Below are 21,313 nucleotides of genomic sequence, written 5' to 3'. Positions count from 1 at the left end.
GCAGATAACCAGGCTGCAGACGGACGACACCAGAGACGGGCAGCAGGTAGCTGAAGGGAAAAGAAAAGAGACTGCACAGCTTTTTATCATGAATGTGATAAAAAGAATGAATGAATGTAGCCGGTTTTCAACCTGCATCTCATAACTCATTCAGCTCACAGTATTCAGCTGCCTCCCCTCTCTTCCTCTCTCTCTATCTCTGTTTTCCACCTTTCTCATTTTCCCTGTCCTCTTTTCCCTTCCACCTCCATGTATCTCTCCGTCTCTATCCCCCTCTCGTTTCCCCTTTCCCCCTCTTTTCCTTTCTGCCTTCCATGTCTCTCTCCCTCTCCGCCTCCTCTTCTGCCGTTTTGCTTTCTCTATCATATTTATGAAGAGCTCAAGCCTTATCTCTTTTTCAGCTGCAGGCTGTCTCACTTGAAAGAATTTCAAAAGCTTTGAAAGCAGGGTAGGTGGCGACGCAACGAGGAAAGGGATAAAGAAGAGGAGGCAGAGTGAAGAGAGGCGGGATGTTAGTTGGACGGAGAAGTTTCTCCGCTCAGACGGGGGAGAGAAGGGGATCGTGGGTGAAAATGACTCCGTAGTGCATTAGTTTACCGAATACAAGTCATTTACACTAGGATTATTTAGAAAAACATGGGCACGATCTGAGTGACTGCGAGATTTTACTAACTAGAAGGATTTGAAAGCTAATGAGTCATTATCAGGACAGACAGAGAGGTCTGAGAGTGTGGTGGTTTGTTTGTTTTACGGATGCGATTTGTACATGCCCACTCATTCCCTCCTAAGCCTCACGCCTCAACACTTAACTGGCTGAATTGCTTGTTTTTCGGTGTCACGGCTTAAGCAAGATTGCAACAAAAGCCGAGTATGCACACTAGAGACCTGGCTGAAGCCTAATGATATTGCCACTTATTATCAGTGTTTGTTGATTTTGATGGATAGTGGTGCTCAGCTAGAAAGCAAAGGGCTGCTCTGGAACAAGATCAGTCTAATGACCAAATGGCTATGGCCGTTTTTTTTTTTTTTTTCTCGCACAGCACAAACACACCATAGCCACACATAGATTTACAATGAGAATCACGTCAGCGCACAGAAACCATGGCAACATTGAGTTAATAAATAGCAGAACTGAAGAGCTGTTAGTGCTCATCGTTCACGCTGCCTTTTTGTATGTGCGCGTGAAGCTCACACGGGGCCTCCAGAGATTTGCCTGTGATGTCTTGGGTTACATAAACCTTCTGGCTTCCTACGCCCACCCCACCCCCACCCCACCCCCACCCCCTTGTCCCAACCTCTGTCCCACTCTCACAAATCCCAGTCTTGTGCACGGATGTGTGCATGCATGTGTGTGTGTGTGTTCCTGCTCGTGTCTGTTGACATTTTCCCTGCAATCCCCCGAGAGAGGAGTCAGAGGAAGAGCGAGAAGTATTCCCACGTTCTCTCCAGAGATCTCAGATCTGCCATGTTTGCTCCACTTTTTCCTTTTTCTTTTACACTTCTTAAAAGATTTTCTCCCCTTTCTCTACACCCGTTGCCTTTTCTTGTTCTTTCTCATGTCATATTGTGTGCACTGAAGCTGATCAGTTGCCTCTTTTTGTGAGATGCCGGGAGCTTCCCTCTGCCTCTAAGCTGCACTCTGCTCTGAATTAGGCCGTTTTGAAGGGATGGGTGAGAAGGTGGAGGGATTTTGTGTTGGTGTGGTAGCCAGTGCTGTTTGTTCCAGCTTGTCACAGCAAGCTCTGACCTCTAAACTAAGACCACTCCTGTCTTGGAAAAAACATAACTGACTGAAATGATCAAATCACAATACTTTTTTTTTCTTTCTTTTTTTTTTTTTTTTTTTTCCTAAGAAGTAACTGCCCTGACCTTTTCTTTCTATTTTGTGTCTTTTCTGAGCAGATGCAGTCATGGTTGGGAACCTTCAACCCAGAGAGGGAGAGACGAAAGGTAATGGCCTGTCTGACCATCACATTTCTCAGCACACACACTCACACTTACGCACGTATACACACATACACATGGAGCGTGAGGATTAGAGGGTGTGCAGGATTAGCTCTTGTGGTCACGCTGGGTAGGTGTCAAACACAGCAGGGAGAAATTTGACCTCTTGACTCTCCTTCAGTGTGTGCGCTTGAGCATGTATATAAATGTGGCTGTGCACTTATGTGTGTGTTTAAATCCGGGAGCTGCAGTGCCTCTCCGATCTGTTCCTGACCTTACTGAATTAGCAGGGAACGGAGGAGGAAAAAGAAGAGAAGAACTATATATAAATTATATTCCTGCCAAGAGAAGTCTGCTACTTCTAAACAGAGATCGTGCTATATTGCCGATAAGAAGACCCTTCATTATGTCGCCTGTGCTTGTTTACACTGACCCAAACAAAGCCAGCATAATGCTGCCTCATTGTGTGATTTTTAGATAGCATTCCATGCCGGCGTTCCCAAATGGCTATGGCCGACACGTACACACACACACACGTACACACACACACACACACATACACTTTACCAGCACTGGATTAGGGGGAGCTGTACCCAACTTTCTGGAACTGACAATCTGACGTTCACATGACCACATGACACTAGCCGGCCAACTATGTGAAAGAAAGAAAATGACCCGGGTTTGAACGTCTCTCTCTAGATCTCCTTTTTCATTCTTTACACAACTATTTCTGTCTGATTTCATGTGAACAACTCGGTGCAACACGACAGATGTTTTCCTGTCTGAAAACGTGCACCGTTATCCCTGTATTTAAACGATATCATACACCCCTCCGCTTTCCAGTGTGGCTGTGCAGAATAGCACTAAACACTTACATCAACACTTTTGAACGTGAACGTGGTTGGAGAACACTCGTACAAACTAGTTCTGTTCAAACGTAACTTGACCCGTGCACTTCTGGAGCACTGGAGGGAACTCAGGGTTATCTAGCCATTGGCTTGGATAAAACAAACGTATACCAAACAGAAAGCTTGCTTTACAAACAGGGGGAGCGAAAGATGTGGGCAGGAACAAAAAGATGTAATTGGTTGCATTATGGGAATTCTAGATCCAGTAATTTTGGCAGTTGACCAGTACTTGGGATTAAAAATCAGAATATCTTCTTTTGGACTTTTTGAAAGCGTCTTGTTCTAACTCGGCTCCTGGCTTTAGACATTGAAGTGTCCTCCAGCAAGGCGCTAAACCCTTACTTGCCCATGCATCAGGCATCGCTATGGAGATGTCGTATCATTAAAATGTAAACTTAGGCTGTGCTTAATCATAGCATCCTCCACAAACGTTGTAATTGCAAAGTCTTGCAGTACGACTCCTGAATAGTTAAAAATCTAATAGCAGCAATCCCTCGCTGTTCTGCTTTTAGTTGCCTACTCATCCTCCTCCCTCTCCTCTGCTCTGTTGTTGCACCTCCACCCTGCAGGGTGAGGGGTGGAGGGCAGGTTAGGGTTAAGGTTATGTAGATGCTGCCCCTAAGTGGCAGATGTAATTACTGCACACTGAACTGGCGTAACCCTCACCAGTGACGTTAATGTGCATGAATGTGTGGCAGCAACACACACACCAACACACACACACACACACACACACATACATACACATGCCGTTCATGTGGGCTAATTGCTATGTGTAGCACAGAGTGTAAATAAGTCAGCAGTGGTTTTTATCACACTCTCTGTTTCCTCGTATTTTCTTTCCCAGTCGCTCTCCACGTTTCCATCTGTTTTTCTCTCAGCCTTTCACTTTGCACTCTCTCTCTCTCTCTTTTTCCCTCCTCTCTATCTCTTCCTCTCTTTTTCTCTCTCCCTCCCTCTGTCTCTCTCTCTCACTCCTGTACTCACACCCAGCATGAATAAAGCAGCAAGCCAGGTTCATGGACATGAATATTTATGAGAGCACGCGCTGCAATGCTTTAAAACAACAACAACAGCCTGCCTGATTGTGCTTGCCAAGCCAGCCAGCTCTGGCTCATGTGTTCATGTGTGTGTGTATGTGTGTGTGTGTTCATGTGTGTATGTGTATGTGTGTGTGTGTGTGTGTGTGTGTGTGTGTGTGTGTGTGTACGTACGTGTGTGTGTGTGTGTGTGTGTGTGTGTGTGTGTGTGTGTGTACGTATGTGTACGTGTGTAGCAGCAGGTGTAAACCAGAGAAAGCGATTCCTGCTGGGTGTCTGAAGACCGCTGGCTCTGGTGATTTCCATTCACTTTGTCAAATCTCCCTCCCTCTGCGCCTCACATGTTCTCTGTTACTCCGTCACACACGCGTGCACGCGCACGTGCACACTTCTCATGTTCCGTGCTGACACTTGTAGTTTCCTACGTGCGCCATTCTTGATCTTTCTATCTCCCTCTCTCTGACTCACCCCCCGTCCCTCTCTACATATCTGTGTGCGTGAATCTGGCTGGAGTGATGACATATATAACTCGTGTGGGCAGTTATCGCGGCCGTCAGTCACATGGTTGTGACACATCTGTGTGTGTCTTGAGCGATTTGTTTGAGGTCACGCATGAGTACACACGCCCCTCGGAGCATCACAAGGTTTTGCAGTAGCACAGGTCAGAGGGAGGATATTGGGAAGAGGGTATTTAAGTCAGGCTGCACGCGCATACACACATACACACACACATACACACATACACACCTTTAAACACATTTGCACAACTGCACACACAGCAGCTCAGTCCTGTCGGGTAGCAACAAAGCTGGCTGTGCAAACAGCGAGCTGCTTGTTCGTTATCTTCCCAGGGTGTTTGTTTACTGAGCCACACAAGCTTTGCCTTGAGTCACAATGTGACGTGTCTGCTGTGTGTCTGTATAGATGTGTGTGTGTGTAGCTGCATGCACAACCTTGTGTCCTGTGGAGCCTTGTCTCTGCGCCCGTGTATCCTCACTTATCAACCAAGTTTTTAATTTACATGTCACCCACATCCTGAAGAATTCAATATGAGTGTGCTGCAAGGACAGTTGGGTTTGTCTCTCAAGGGCTCTTAAGCAAGACGCGTGGCGTTGACAAAACACACACCTTCTTTTGGAGGGATTGACTCCAGCTGCTATATAATCAGCATTCCTGCTCAGCACTATTTCTGGTTGATTTTGGGTTTCCCTTGTTCCTGAATTCTTTGTGAATTTAAAAATCTCACCAAAAGGTCAGTTTGGTTTGGAGCTTTCGATTGTATCACACAACCTTCTTCAGTATTGGAGTTTGCTTAGTTGTCATGGAATTGTAGATACTCGAATTTCCATTTTTTCGTCTCATCGATGTTGGCGTAATAGTTGAGACTGGAAATCAGAATCAGCATGTGCGACATTATAATTTGCCAGCACACTCTCTGAACATCTTTCCTTAATCAACATGTCACATCATGAGAAAATCCCTGTGATGCGTACTGCAGGAGATGCAGATGATTATCATGATGAAAAATATCTCGTGTCCTGTCTCATAGAAAAACATGTCTGGAATTAGATGTTCAAATGCATTTGGGAGACCTGATGCTGTTATTTTTAGAGTAGGTTGTCTCTGAGATGAGGGTGAGTGCAGTGGGTGGCGGATGACACGGGTTGCTCCCCATAACCCTCTGTAATCTAGCGTGCGTCATTAATGTTGGGACCACTGTGCCCGCCGCACATAATTACGGTTTCATTCCCCTCTGCTTCCCGAGCAGCGCAGGGGCCTCTGACACGGGAGGACTGTAATTAAAAACAAGGGGCTCTTCCTCCTCCTCCTCCTCCTCCTCCTCCTCTGCTATTCCACATCCTGTCTCTTGCGAACTGAAATTCCTCAAATGCCTGTCTCTACACATCACCTATATTTTATCTGAGATTACTTGACTCCATGCATTCCTTTAAACCCAATTTCTGGAGTTACTCTTTCCCTACACACACACACACACACACACACACACACACACACACACATGCAAGGGCTCACACACTCACAAATCTCAGTCTTTTTCCTCATAGCACCCTTCAGGTTCCTGTCTTGCCATTTTCCTCTCTAACCATGAGGCAGCCCTCCCAATACACATATGATAAAACACACACACACACACACACACTTGAGATGACAATAGGCAGAGCTTGACATGGCCAGTGATGTCAGAGCTTCCCATAATAATAGACACTAATAGGTCTTAATGTTTGCCTCTGGGCCATGCTGTTACAGATCATGACGTTGAAATATGAAGGGTCTCTCTTCAGTTGATCACATACAGCCAGGGTGCCTTACACGTTGAAAACTTGGCTCTTATATTCAATACCCACCCACCAGCACACACGTACACACGTACACACGTACACACGCGCACACACACACACACACACACACACACACACACACACACACACACACACACACACACACACACACACACACACACGTAAAGATACAATACCACCGGGGGGCTCTCGTGATATTCATTTGAATTGTTTAAAATGCCTGCGTTAGAGCTTGCACGCCTCAGGGTCTTTCTGGTGAGTAATTAATTTCCAGCATGTGGGGGTAGAGACCAGAGCTCGTGGGCCTGCCTCCCGGCTCCGGCTGTGTGTGTGCGTGCGTGCGTGCGTGCGGGTGCGCGTGAGTGTGAGCGAGAGAGAGAGAAAAAGAAAAAGAGGCTTTGCGCTGGCTCGGCTACTGCGTCCTAGCCTAGGGGAGGAGGGGGTGGGGAGTGAGGGGGGTTGGGGTGGGGGGGCGACAGCACAGCGCAGCGCAGAAAATCGATCCAGGGGCCGCGCTTCTCAGCCTCTTCCGGACGCAAGAGTCCTCCTCTCCGGGGAATTAGATAACGGCTTGTAAAAGCTCTCCACCGCCAGGCTCTCCCCCTCCTCGACTTTTAGCTGCTGCCGCATCTCTCTGTCTTCCTGCCTGCCTGCCTTGCTGCTTGTCCACGAGATATTGAATTCATCCCGTTCACATTACGGCAAAGTATTGGCTTCCAGTTTAATTGGAATCCGCGTTTCTTCTCATAACTATGTGGATATTGAGTATTATCAGCAGGTTAATATTTTATTAGGTTTTAATTGGCCTTTTGTTGTTTGCTTCAGTGCAGTGATCTCCCAGTTAAGACACCAACTCTGTTTGTACACGTGTGTGTTTGAGACAGAAAAACGTGTGTGTATACAGTTTCTCCACATGGGTCAGCAGTCACTTTTCTCCCCTTCAGGTTTCCTTGGCTGAGGAGATCAAGCCGTTGAAGTGGTATCCCTCCGTTTACCTGCTGGTGTCTATCTTCCCCCTCATCAACAGGTAACACACACACACACACACACACACACACACACACACGGATAGAGACACACCTGTACTGCACATAAACTCTGCGCTCTGTTGTTTTATTTGCATGTTGGCTTCACTCTGCTGTCTTATCTCTTCTCAACCCGTCACCCTCCTCCTCCCCCTCCTCCCTGCTCTGCCTTTCCCATCCCCTCTCTCTCTCGCTTATCTGAACTCTCACGAAGCTTTGCTCTCTCTGTAGCTGCACGAACAGTGACGGAGATTTGTGTGTGTGTGTGTGTGTGTGTGTGTTTGTGTGTGTGCGTGCGCGCGTGTGTTGGAGGTATAGAGCATTTTATTGGCTTTTATAAAACCTGGGCTTCATCGACTGAGGGTTGGTGGGAGGAGGCGAGTGGTCCAGTAAATGATAACCCTGGTGCTGTTATTACTCCTTCACTCCCTTCCCTACCTCTCTCTCTATCATTCTCTCTCTCATTCTCTCTCTCTCTCTCTCTCTCTCCCTCCTTTCATTTGCCAAAGCCCCCCCCCCACCGCCGCCACGCTGAACCGGTGTGATTGACAGGTCAGGGTTACTAAGTGATTAGCTGCGGCGGCTCTGCTTGTCGCCACGGCGATGTAGGCGGAGACACAGGTCAATTACAGGGTCAACGTCTTTCAAAGGCTCCGCTCAAACAGCGTGGCGCCCCCACCCACCACCCTCTCTCCTTCCCCTCTCGCCCTCTCCTCCTCCTCCTTCACCTCTCCATCCATTCAGCCCCCCCACCCCCTCCTCCCTCCCGTGCCCCGGCTGTCGGCTGATGAAGATGACAAACTGCATCCTGTGCTAACCCCAAAACGCCCTCTCTTCCTTCCCTCCCTTTCTTCACCCCCTCTTTCCTTCCTTCCTTCCCTCCGTGAATGTCACTTTCTTTTCCCCTCTCCCTCTTTTACGCTCAAAACGCGTCTTTCTCACAGCCCCCCCCCCCGCCTTATTTCCACTCTTCTTCGCTTGAGCTCTCCGTCTCTCTCCTTCTGTGTTTTTATGTCAGCTCCCCAGCTCCCCCCTCCTCCTCCTCTTCCTCCACCACTTTTCCTATCCTCTGCCACACAAAGCCCTCGCTCTCCCTCTCTCTCTCTCCCCCTCTTGAGCAAACAAGCTCTCGCTCGCTCACTCAGCTCCGCTCCGCTCTGCCTTTCTCCAGAGAGCGAACGAGGAGAAAACGGGAATGAATTGCTCTCTCGTCGTCGTCCTCCACCACCTCCTCCTCCTCCTCCTCCTCCCTCTCCCTCATTCAGCGGCGCTGGCTGTATACATCTCCGGCTCCTATTAATTTGTTAGCCTCCCCTCCATCTCACCCCTTCCTCTACTCACTCGCCTCCCTCGCTCCCTCCCCCATGGCTCATATCCTCCTCCGCCTTCTCTTCCTCCCCTCGTTCTCCATCTCTCCCTCCTTCCTTCCCTCCCCTCTGCTGAGTGCTGGAGTGTGTAAAGTGTTTGTCACGGTGCCGTGCCGATGTCGCTGTGCTCTGCCGTGTGGAAGCAGCGCACGGCAGACAGCCTTAGTGTGTGTTTTGCTGTACGCGTGAGTGTGTATGTGTGTGTGTGTGTGTGTGTGTGTGTAGGCGGGTGGTTGGCTTCGTGTCAAGGCGAATGTGCTGTCTCTGCTTGTTGCCGTGTGTGTGTGTGTGTGCGCGCGCGCACTTGTTTGTCTGCCTCGACTTGAGTGTGCGCTTTTGCGTGTCTGTCTATGAGTATTCCCGTGTGTTTGTATGTATGTATGTGTGTGTGTGTGTGAGTGTTTTTAATATTTTATGTATGTGTGCCTAGCGTGTGTGTGTGTGTGTGTGTGTGTCTGAGTGGGGGATTATTTCTATCTGAGCTCCAAAGCCTCCTAAACAGGGCTTAGAGAGACGGCCCAGGGCAGCAGCTAAAGCCGTTGGGTAGAGCTCTCTCTCTCTCTCTCTCTCTCTCTCCGCGCGCCCCCCCCCCATCTCTCTCCCTGCCCTGATCCATTGCGTTAATACACAGACACTCCCACACACAAACACACTCTTGTTTTAGCCTTCATCTGCTACCACACACACACACACACAAACACAAACGCACGCACACAGACAGTCACACGCCACACGCAATTTTAATCTGTTCCAAATGCACACTGGTAAATGTGTTAATTCGACACCAGCTGTTGCGAATTGGAATGGGAAAGCGCTCCTACTTTTCCTCGCCCGCGCTCTTACACACATGCATGCAGGAATCATTATACATCATTTTACCGTACACATCTCCACATCTCTCTTCCGCTCTCGCTCCCTCACTCACATTCCCTCATTTGGCAACACAAAAGTAGCACCAGACACTCACACCTTAGCACTTATCCCTCCTCCTTCTCCTCCTCTTTCTGCTACTTCTTCTTCTCTCTCTCTCTCTCTTTCTCTCTCTCTGCCACTTAAATCTCTCCCTTCCTTGTGTTCATGTGTGTGTGTGTGTGTGTGTAACCGCTGCCCGGGCACGACTAGAGTTTTCACAGTCTGCTTCTCACATCGCCTCCCCTGTGTGCTTTATGGTGTGGGTGTGTGTTTGTTTACAAGGCTTGTCTAGATTCCTACTGTGCGTGCTTGTACGCCTGTTTGCATAAATAAACCCTCTCCTCGGAACCTAGCTGCCGATTTCTGCGGCGCTGCGCGACTTGATGAGCAAGTGCTCCTCCTGGACAGCCTGCTCGTCTTTTACGAGGACTTTTTTCTCTCTCTTTTAACACCCTCCCCTTTTCCCTTTTGACACCAAGCGGCAAGAAACCGCCATCCCCATTTAGTGCCCTTTTTTTCCTGTTCTTTCAGGCTTTGTTTAGAAGCTCTAACCTCCAAAGCAAGACAGGAGAGCCGGTTGCCTTGGAGCAATCAACCTTATGTGCCTTGCAGAGGGGTGCTTCAGTGTGGATAGATTGGCCCTGGCGGCGGGGCTTGAACCAGTGATGTGTCTGTAACCTTGAGTTCACCCTGTCGCTCCAGGAGGCAGCTTGCATCCTCCTAGTTATTCTTGGTTTCCCTCGATGCTGCGTGTGGGTTTTGCGGTGTGTACAGGCCTATACGTGCTTGCAGGGGATTTTTTTGTATGGGCTCCCTACAGCGCCTAAGCCTCCTGCCTTTCTCTGGAGGAGATCTGATTTCCCTGCTCCAGGCGAGCAGCAAGAACAAGACAGCGTGTGCGTGCGTCTGTGTGTGCCTCAGTGTGTGCCTGCGCTTTTGTGTGTTTTGCGCACACACGCCCGCACGCGCAACCCGGGCCAGGCAGACCTTCCCCATCTCCGTTCTGCACTTTGAAAAACGAGGGAGGAAATCTCAGAGCAGCAGTTATTATTCATCCCTCAAAGAGAACGGGGAGGAGGCGGAGGTAGGGAGGGAGGGAGGGAGGGAGGGATGGATGGAGGGAGGAAGAAAGAAGAGAGCCAAACGGGAGGGATGAAGGAGGGGTGGAGGGGGGGATACATTAACTCTTATCTCACTGTATTCGGCTTTCTCCATCCCAGGATGCGCTCTTTCTCTTTCTCTCCCTCTCTCTCTCTCTCTCTCTCTCACACACACTCCTGCTCTCTCCTTCCTTTCTACACTGCCTTCCTTCCGTTCCTCGCCTCCACGCCTCTCGGAATATCTTGCATTCAGCGCACATGGATGTGTGTTTGTGCCTGCGTGTGTGTAGGCTGGTGTGTGGTTTGTACTGTATAGCCTAATATCTTTTGTGGTGTATTTTGTTTACTTGAACAAGTGAGCTCCTCAGATGCTGAAAGGCAGTATGCAAGGTTCCAACTCTCATCTTTGTTTGTCTGCAAGCTTCTTTTTTTTTATTCATCTATCTCTTCACATTCAATTTACTGTATGAGAGTGGCGGCGTTGGCCTGTTTACTAAAATAAGTTTTGAACTTGATATAGCTTGCAGGTATTTGATGTTTTTTTTTTTTCAGATTCAGAGGCAAACGAAGGGGGGGGGGTCGCCAGCAAAGTCTGGATTAGCTCGATATGAATATCATTTTGCACACTGTGAATTAGCACATTAAGAAAGCACCGCTCTGATTGTCAGTTTTGATATTCTCACGATTTTGACATTTTCTTTACTGTTATTTACACACAGATAACAAACAATCCTCACAAATCAAAGATGCCCGTGGAGTGGGATGACCACCCCGATTGCCTGTGTGATAACTCAGCCACATATGGCTGTGCGCCCTAGATAATATTTGGTAAATATATGACCATGCCCACTTTGCATGCCCACGTGTGTGTGCCTTTGTATCTCAGTCAGTGATCGGTGTGTAACTGAAGACGTTGAGCCCAGTTGCTATTCGTCTCCCACTGAGCAGCAGCGACGCTCCGCTATTAATCCCTGTTTAGCGACACAGAGAGTTGGCCTACAGGGCTGTGTAAAGTGCAAACACACACACACACACACACACACACAGGACAGGCAGAGCTGGACACACACACACACACACACAAGCACTGAGGCTCTTCAGTCATTATCGTAGTGGACATATATACGTATTTGCATACATGTAAGAGAATATGCAGATACAAAATACTGATATATATATATATATATATAAACAAAGGCATATGCACATGCAGAGATATACAAACATTAACACACATATACAGGCAAACAAACTATATACTAACCCATTAATCCCAGTGGACATACATGTAAGCCATATGAAGCACCGTTACAAATATACAAACTACATACAGGCACATACGTACATTCATGCACAGACATATGGTGCACACACGCAAATTGTAAAGGAGATTCTAGATAACCTCCCTCAGACACTCTTGGGCACGTGCACACATTCACAGGCGTGTGCAAAAACAAACACACACACACACACGCACACACATACACACCCTGTTCCCCCTCCCTCTGCTCTTTCAGGCACGTCTTTAAATATTCATCACTCTGGCTGCTCTGAGAGTACCGTAAACGCTGCCTCACACTCCAGGGAATCGCTAAAGCCTACTCTATCATCTGCTCTCCCTCCCTCCCTCCTCTCTCGCTCTCTCTCTCTCTTACACATACACACACGCGCGCGCGCACACATTTCTAGCCATAGCCACTCATAGGGATAAACTCGCGTGCACGAACACTCAAGGCACAGCCAGTGGCATTGTCGCTGGACACACAGGCACACCAGCACATGAATCAGACGCAGGGAAACACATGCGCGCCGATGTACAATTAACAGATTTTGTGCGTGTGTGTGTGTGTCGCTGTGTTTACTGGCTGCTCCCAGCACAGAGGGCTGAGTGGTGTTGTGTTCCAGGAAACAGGATGTCTCTTTGTTTGGGTTTTATTCTGTTGGTGAACGTTAGCCGCTTCAGTCCCCAGGGTTTGTGTGTCCCTCTTTGTCTGTTAGTGTGTGTGTGTGTGTGTGTGTGTGTGTGTGTGTGTGTATTTGTGTGTGTGCATGCACCCATGCAGGTGTGTGTCGGCATGCACTCACATGTTTATATATATATATGTGTGTGTGTGTGTGTGTGTGTGTGTGTGTGTGTATTTGTGTGTGTGCATGCACCCATGCAGGTGTGTGTCGGCATGCGCTCACATGTTTATATATATATGTGTGTGTGTGTGTGTGTGTGTGGTTTGTTTCAGACCAACATGCCTGCCTGTTTGTGTGTTTCAGCCTGATTCCAGAAATATATGGTTAAATGCTGGCACAGCGGGTTGACAAGAAATGCGTGTGTGTGTATGTGTGTGTTAGAGATTTTCTGATTCCATTTTTTCCTTACCAATACCAATTGCGGTACCTGAACTTGTGTATCGGTCGATGCGAGTATTGATCCAATACCAGTGCGTCAAAAAATAACAGTGATTCAGGTTAAACCCTTTGTAAAACATGAACAAATACAGGGGATGCCATAAAATCGTTCTTTTTTTTCTGTTGTAGCCTTCTACTGCAAGCTGTCATACGCTGAGACTCTCCGGCTTATTTTCTAGAAAAACTTATCGGATCGGTGTGTAGACTCTGCTGGTTCCCGATCCAGTATTTTAGCAATATCGGAGGTCTTTTCGATACTAGCATCGGAATTGGAACTAACTAACTCTAGTGTGTGTGTGTGTGTGTGTGTGTGCTGTGCATCTGTGGGTGTAAGAGGAGTCATCCCCTTAGCTGTGACAGTTGTCCCCATTTTGACACCATGATCGAAGCAGAGTACATTCCAGTTTTCAATTGTAGTGCACATAGACACTCATGCACGATGCAAATCATGGTTTATTTAGATACAGATAAACCCAGTGGAACGAACACTCACATATCCATAGAATACACCATAGTCCTGCAGCTTTATGCGCATTAGAGTGGCTGATCACATGCTGTCACTGAACAATGAAAGGCCTGTCCTCTGTCCTTAAAGGCCACCACACGTGTTGAGTAGACGAGTGAACACCCAACAGAATCTGTTGAACCAGTCGATCCACAGGTCAGATTTCCTCGTGAGTGAAAGGCCAGACATTGAGATTAAGTTCTTACACAAATTTGTTATCCACATCTGTGTTGATAGGATTTGGGTTGAATACGTGGGTTCCACTTTATTAAAATTCAATTGAAGGTAATCGTGTACCAAAGCATCAAGAAGCATATTTAAACTTTAATGAACTGTGGCAGTTTACAGTTACTTTTTTTTCCTGGTGTGTGTTTGTGCAAACTGACCTTTCTCATTTGTCATTTCTCTAATTGGACCTTCATTTAATTTCAGATGCATTCAAATTGCCTTGATAAACCTTAAAACTTTCTGAAAACTATAGTTACACAGTGAGTTTCACCGCAGAATGTCATAGTTTTTTAAAATTCAAGACAGTATATAAATCCCCCTGTACTGCACCACAGTTGCAGTGATTTTGTCCCACCTATAATGTATTCTCAGAATTGAAGGTTAATATCACAGCGTCTCCTTAGCTTCAATAACTTGCCCATGTCTTGACACATTTTGACTGCAGCGAAACATTTGAGGGAGTTGGAAAAACTTGTGAATCACACACTGTCCATACACAGAGTCGAGGGATTAGGCTTGTTTTGGCAAAATTATCCCTTTCAGTCAGAGAAAAGTTCAGATTTGCTGTCAGCAACAGCACAGCGGGCAGCACCAGGGCCTTGTTTTGGCACTTTGAAGCGTGTGATTCGTCTGGAGGGGAACATAAAAAAAAAAGAAAAAGTCAGGCAGTCAGAGAGAGGAGGAAGTGTGATCGGGGTCAGGATGACTTCTCTGTCTGGCCGCCCTCTACTCTCAGGAAGGAGTTCTCCTCCGAGCTGTTACAGTGTTTTTCAACCGCAGCTTTCAGGATGTGCGGCACAACAATTAGAGGCAGGCAAAAAGGTGAACTCTGATGGAGGCGGGAAGGGGAGTTGATGGCTGGAAAGTGGTATAGACTGGCAGGGTGAGATATTGGAAGGGATGGGGAGGGGCCAGTGGATGAGGGATTTTGCAGGGCTGAGGGTGAGGGAGAGACGGGTTCAAAGAGTGACTGACAGCAGGATAGATGGAAGGTCTGAATAAGTGAACAAGGCTCAGAGACACTGCGCGACTGCTAATGATTGACTGTGTGCTTACAGGTGGGAGCAGATTTAGACTTAAAGCTACGTATGTCTGCGTCTGTGTGTGTCTGAGCGTGGGTGTGTTTTTATTGTTGTTGACCATTTGCTCCTGAGTCATACAGTGTACACAATATCATCTCTGTTGTCCAACACCAGTCAGCCAACTGTGAGACTCGCTTGACTACGCCGCACACACAAACCCCCGACAAACACACACACACACACACACACACACATACACACATACAGCAGCTCAGCCAGGCATCGCCCGCAGCCACACTCTCCTTCCCACCACTGCCTCCCTCATTCATCTTTCATTAGCCCGGCTCACACAGGAGAAACAGCCCGCACCCCCTCCCTCCCTCCACCCCACCTCCACCTCCTCCACCACACATCTCTCCATCTCTTCTCTCTCTCTCTCTCTCTCTCTTTTTTCTCTCTATCTAACCCCCCCCCCCTTCGTCTTATCTTGGTTTCTCTCGCACGTAATCTCTTTTGTTTGTCTCGCTCGTGTCTTGCTGTCTGTCTTTTTGGATATCTCTCCTCCCTCTGCTTCTCTTCCTCACTTGCCGCCTCCTCTGCTTTTTAGTCTTTTCCATTCAGCCTCACTCCTTCAGCCCTTTCCCCTCCTCTCTCCTCCTCCTCCTCCTCCTCGTCCTCCTCCTCCTCCTCCTCCACTGCTCTCGGCCCTCGTTCCCCTTCACAGCCTCACTCTTGCACATTCTCACCTCTTTATCGTGTGCTCCTTTCCTCTTCCACTCTCCCTCTCTCCTTCCTGTGCAGTGCTGTTTCTCTGACACTCGTCTCAGCCCGGCCCCCCCACCTTCCTGTCTCTCTTTCTCTCTCTCTTGCCTGCTCTTTCTTTCTTCCTTTCATTTCGCTCTCCGTCTCTCCCTCGATGGAGGGGAAAGGCTCTTCGCCTCTAATTGCGGCTGTTCCGTTGCCATGGCGCGTGTTGCTCAGCGCTGTGAGGTGCTGTGTGTGTGTGTGTGTGTGTGTGTGTGTGTGTGTGTGTGTGTGTGTGTGTGTGTGAGTGTGTGAGTGTGACTGTGTGAGTGTGTGAGTGTGAGTGTGAGAGTGCGCACGCGCGTGTGCATGTGTGTGTGTATGTGTGGCAGGCAGATGATTGCTTGCTGCCAGCTCTCGTTTCCCGGACGCCGATCGCGTTTCTTTGCAGCAGCAGGGAAAAAAAAAAAATGAGACGCCAGAAATAGCCCCCCTTCACACAGACCCACTCACTCTCACCGCTGCGCTGTCAGAGAAACACACACACACGTAGGCAGACGCACACACAAACACACATATCCACTGCATTTCCTCTCCACCTGACATCCTCAATGCATATGACCTAGGTTATACTTTATGTACACACCTCTATGCACATGTACAGGTGAGCTGTGTGTTTATGTACGTCTGCATGTGTCCGACTTTCTCTGTGTGCATGTATGTGTGTGTGTGTGTGTGTGTGTGTGTGTGTGTGTGTGTTTCCTGCATCTCTAAGGAGGTTGTGTGGGGAGTCCTGATTTATTTCACCTTTAATGGGAAGTGAAATGAATGTGAGCAGCAGCTGGTCTGGTCCTTGGAGATACAGCGGTAGGCTAACCCAGAAAACAGGCAGCGCCACTCTGAAATGGTCGTTACTCCGACAAGCGCCAGGACACTCCACTAGCTGCACTGTTGGCTTTATTTTAAGCAGCGTTCGGGCATTTAGTTGACACCCTTACTCAGATTGACTTACAGCAGGTAGGTTCTCATTACAGGTTTGCCTTCAATCCTTGGCCAACCCAACTTGTGGTTTTCTTCCTGTCACAACTTTTCAAAGGGTTGTTGGAAGGTAAATGGAAAGAGATTAATGGCAAATAAACCTTGCAACCTCACGTTGCAAAAGAGGATAAAAGAGGATTATAACCAGATTTGTGGACGAATCTCCATAATCATCTTCTGTGCTGTTCAGCTGTAGTTCTCACTGGGGTTTAAAGGGAAGAAAAAGAAAAAAAAACAGCTAATTTCTGTAGTTGCTTAGTTAAATAAAGTTAAAGCGCCTCTAACATGTAATTTAAAGGTGCTGAATTTTTTGACATTTACAGAAGGAACCAAACATTTCTATCCAAAGCCATTTCAGTATATTTGATCAATTAATTCCTTCTGTCATTCTGTCATGTGTGGTCTACTTCCTTAATCCGTCTGAAAGCACAATAACCAATCACTTCTAACCCCTACATATAAAGAGTCAGCAGATTCTTGTTACCTTTGTGCGGGTTCATTCATAACAGAGGAAGTCAAGTCGACATCGTTCCACCTCACAGTTTTAATTACTTAATCAACTATGAGCACCCGGTAGTCTCATTCTGTTGGAGAAAATGGCTTAAATGTTGGAGAAATTACATTTGGACGCACAGGTGCAGATGAGGAAGAGCTGCTGCTGAATTGGTCACGCGGGCACACTTTGGCTCCAGTAAACACGATGCAGGCTAAAACAAAGCCTAACGTAGACGCTGTCAGAAAGCGGCTGCTGCTTCAAGAGGTAACAAGCGATTTGTTCCTTCACCTGAAACATTATCATTCCTTACAATATAATGAGCGCATAGACAAGAAAGGGCTCAAACACAAAACCCACAATGGACACTGGCCTATTGCACAAATGTTTGCTAAAGACACCACGTAAATAAAAATGTGCTGCGAACAGAATAGAAGTCATAAATGTGTTATGTAAATCTTTTTTATAATTATTTTTTTCCTTTCATAGTTGCAAGAGTTGGGAAACAGAGCCAGTTATTGTTATTGTTCACTACCAAAAAGAAGTTGAAAAAAAAAAAAAAAAAAGAAGTCCTCTACAAAGAAAATATTGATCACAGATCTATTTAAAAGATACATTGTTACAAAATAAAATGCGACAGATAATCATAATGTGATTTTTGGTGATGCCTCGCTCTAAATAATAGCATTAAATAAATCATCAAATGAATTGATATCCTTTTGTATGACTACGCCCAAAAACATCAACATCAATGCTGAAATGATTGGCAGTTTTTCTTCAATTTAGCCCAAATTTCTCATAATTCCACTTAGTTTGAGTCACAGACACGATGTTGGTACACAGGTGCTTTTCTTTTCTTAGATTTTGCTTGGATAAATATGTTGAAAGCAAAGGATTTTAGTCGTCGGACATCTGGATCTTAAGTTATCAGAGAAGAAAGCCAGGCAAATGTTTGGCAGCTCAGCTCCCAGCCCCTACGAGACGTCCAGCGTCGTTGAATCACTGGATTTTAATGTGAAACTGCTTTGTTCTTCGTTTCTACCCTGTTTTAATCCCCTCGTCCGTTGGTTATGGAGAGGAGGACACCTCTGTACATAATTCGGCTGCCGGTAAAAATCTCCTGAACATCTGGATCATAAATTATCAGAGAAGCAATCAGAAACAAAGGTTAACAGCAATCAGCGTCAGCGAAACACAGACTTTTAGTGTGAAACTGCTTTATTCAGTGTTTTTACCAGTTGTAATCACATGGTCTGTTTGACCTGAAGAGGAAGAGACCTGACTGACTGAATGACAGAATGACTGACACTGAATGACTCCAAACACAGAAGTTGCAAGCGTAGCTAAAGCATCATTTGTTGTCCAAAAGCTTTGCAAAACATCTATATGATCCCACACAGTCGGGGGGGAAATGTTCCTTCGGTATGACACTGGCACTGTAATTTCTTTTGAGTCAATCCCACATTATCCTTGTGCCATTAATAGTAGCAAACCAAAGATACTAATCCGCAGATGAAAATAGTTCCCAACAAATACACTATGTACTCCAAACTGCTGTTCCCTTGTTTTAGAAAAACTTGGACTTCAAAAAAAAAAAAAGTAATGAAACTATATCTTTAGCTACCTTTTTCAACATTTACGCTTGTTTTTTCAGGGACACGCGTGGTGCTCATCCAGTGATCATAATATTGGCAACACTGTTGTAAAGCGATTAAGGAGGAGACTGGAGCAGTGCTGTTACTGGAGATTTCACCAAAATCATTATCCTTTCAAATAACTGGAGACAGGTTTCAGCCCCTGACAATCGAACGGAGATTGAGTGACTGTAGTGTCTCACGTAACTCCTTGTAACCACAACACAACAGTGGGTTTTTTTCCCCCCCAAATGGCTGATTTTGTTTTTTTTTCCTTCCCTGCGGGGCACAAGTAGGTTGAGGATGACTCTCCAGACCCTGAGGTCAACCACTGTGGCCACTTAGTTTACTCTGAACACCCAACCCAGGAACACCGCACATGCGAACAATGCTGTGAGCAGTGCGCGGTTTGATTCTCTCGCTAATAGATCAATAAAAGACATTAGCGGCGGGCTAACCCGGCGAGCAGCACTAATACAGGGTTAATCCAGGGTTAATGGCTGAGCAGCATCATTCTCCGAGGCAGCCATTAGTTCGCAGCCACACCACACAATATCAGGTTCTCCTCCTAGTCATGCCCCAGGCTCCCAGAGAGATAGGCACATGGAGGGGAGAATTGAAAAGAAGAGAAGATCACCCTCATGAGTCAAGATGAAAATGAGATATCCAGACAGATGAAACCCAATGCAAAGAAATGGGAGAGATATTGGGGAAGGGGGATGTGTAGGGAACGTGCACGGAATGAAAAAGGAGGAGGAAGATGGGTCGGTGAAATTGTGGTCAGGAGAAGCGGGAAACTGAGATGAGAGAAAGGGGAGAGAAGGAGAGGAAGGGAGTTGAGCGCTACACTTCTCCCTGTCCTTGTAAAGTGCTGCGTGCTGTCGAAGCGGCAGCCAAGAATGTGTCAGCCCAGCCGTCTCACGCTGCCTAATGGGCTCTTAAACGCTGATATAAAGCTCTCTCGCTCTTTCACCCTCCCCTTTTCCTCTCTCTCTCCCTCTCTTTTCCTGCCTCTGCCGCTCGCTCTCATTACCTCTCGTTCTCACCCTGTCCCTCACTCTGTCACTCACTTGTCCTCTCCCTCTCTTTCTGTTGCTCTGTCCATCAATCCCTCTCTCTGTCTTCCCCTTTTTTCCTGTTGCCATCTCTCTTCTCCCTCTGACTTCTCCTTCAATTACTCCATCCTCCCCTCTGACGCTCTCTTGCAAGTTGTCTCTTTATTTACATTTTTTTTTTTTATGGATGAACTCAACACTTCTGCCTCTCTCTCTCTTTGTCTCTCTCTCTCTCTCTCTCTCTCTCTCTCTCTCTCTCTCTCTCTCTCTCTCTCTCCCTCCCTCCCACCAGGCTCCATAATGCCTTCTACCCACAGGATCCATCCTTCTCCCTCACCCTGTTGCACGTCCTGTCGGCACCACTCCATGGCTTGGCCAATGCCTTTGTGTTTGGCCTGGATAGGGATTGGTGGAGCCTACTGAGCCCTACTGGCATGCAGGTACAGTGACTACAGACACGTATATCTATAGCCCCATTCAGACATGTTAATAATACATATAATTATCATACTTTTTTCTAGTATAAAATGGACCTTAGCATGTTAACATTTACTTTTACATGTTAACAACTACTTAGCACTAAACCCAGAGTACAGCTGAGGATGATGGGAATGTCAACAGTTTTGCAAGTATTTCCTCATTAATCAAAATATTGAAGCAGTTAAAATGTTAATGTGATGGTAGCGCTGTTTGAAAAGTCAGGGGATCACCAAAGTTGGTACACTTCATCCTGAGGTGGACGCCAATGTCTGTTCCAAACCACAGGGGGGATCCATATTCTGAGGACATGGACGTCACAGAGTTTCAAGGCAATCACTCAATCAAGGCAGTAGTTGTTGAGATGTTTCTGTATGGATCCAAGTGGTAAACTGACCGACCACCACTGCCATCCCCAAAGCTTTGTAGCACTGCTGAAAAAAAACCAGCACTTTAACAAACAGATACAGCCAGCACTGTTACAGTTTCTTCGTCTGTAAAGGCTTTTGTAAACCTCTGAATTCCATCTCTCCATCTGTCCTCTGCTACGTACTGTTGTTTACTCCTTTCAGGGTCACAGGTGACTGAAGCCTATCCCAGAATTCTGTGGGTGAAAGGCTTATGACTGAATGATTTTTGTTTGTGTGTGCATGCGTGTGTGTGCGTGCGTGCGTGTGCGTGCGTGCGTGCGTGTTCAGTTCCTGCATGCTTGAAATATAGTAGAATATTTTCAATTCTGGCTATGCTTGTGTGAGGGAGGATGTCAGTTGTCAGCTAAAGTAGAAGCATATTTAGAGACAAATGTCTTACAAGGACTTATGCAAAGCTTTGCTGTGAAATAACTCCAGCATACTAACACTACTAATATTGGACACTCTCTGTTTTAGGTTCCATAAGACTCTCTAAATTAGGTCTGTCAAATCAGGTTAGAAAGTAATGCAAGTATTGGGGGAGATTGACACCTTGGGAGACTTAACCACTCGGTGTTTAGACAAAATCAAAGAGTCATCCATGTGTCCTTGGTGGATCATTTCTTAGTGGGCTTATTGCCAACTCTTTTGTGTGCACTCCACTTAATCTGAATTAACCATCTTTAT

General features: G+C 46.8%; 1 protein-coding gene across 1 annotated transcript in view; it reads left to right on the top strand.

Moving 5' to 3' along the window:
• Window positions 1-21,313, top strand: part of LOC111218680 (cyclic AMP receptor-like protein A) — a 50,038-nt gene that overhangs the window by 20,153 nt on the left and 8,572 nt on the right. Inside the window, exons 10-12 of the mRNA XM_022741092.1 lie at window positions 1,903-1,950; window positions 7,158-7,240; window positions 20,032-20,179. Of these exons, the coding sequence (XP_022596813.1) occupies window positions 1,903-1,950; window positions 7,158-7,240; window positions 20,032-20,179 (279 nt within the window). The remainder of the gene's footprint in view (window positions 1-1,902; window positions 1,951-7,157; window positions 7,241-20,031; window positions 20,180-21,313) is intronic.

The sequence above is a fragment of the Seriola dumerili genome, unplaced genomic scaffold, assembly GCF_002260705.1.
Source record: "Seriola dumerili isolate Sdu_G_001 unplaced genomic scaffold, Sdu_1.0 BDQW01000052.1, whole genome shotgun sequence".
Classification (NCBI taxonomy): Eukaryota; Metazoa; Chordata; class Actinopteri; order Carangiformes; family Carangidae; genus Seriola; species Seriola dumerili.
Note: the sequence above shows the minus strand (reverse complement) of the source record. Positions and strands in the feature narration are given on the sequence as shown.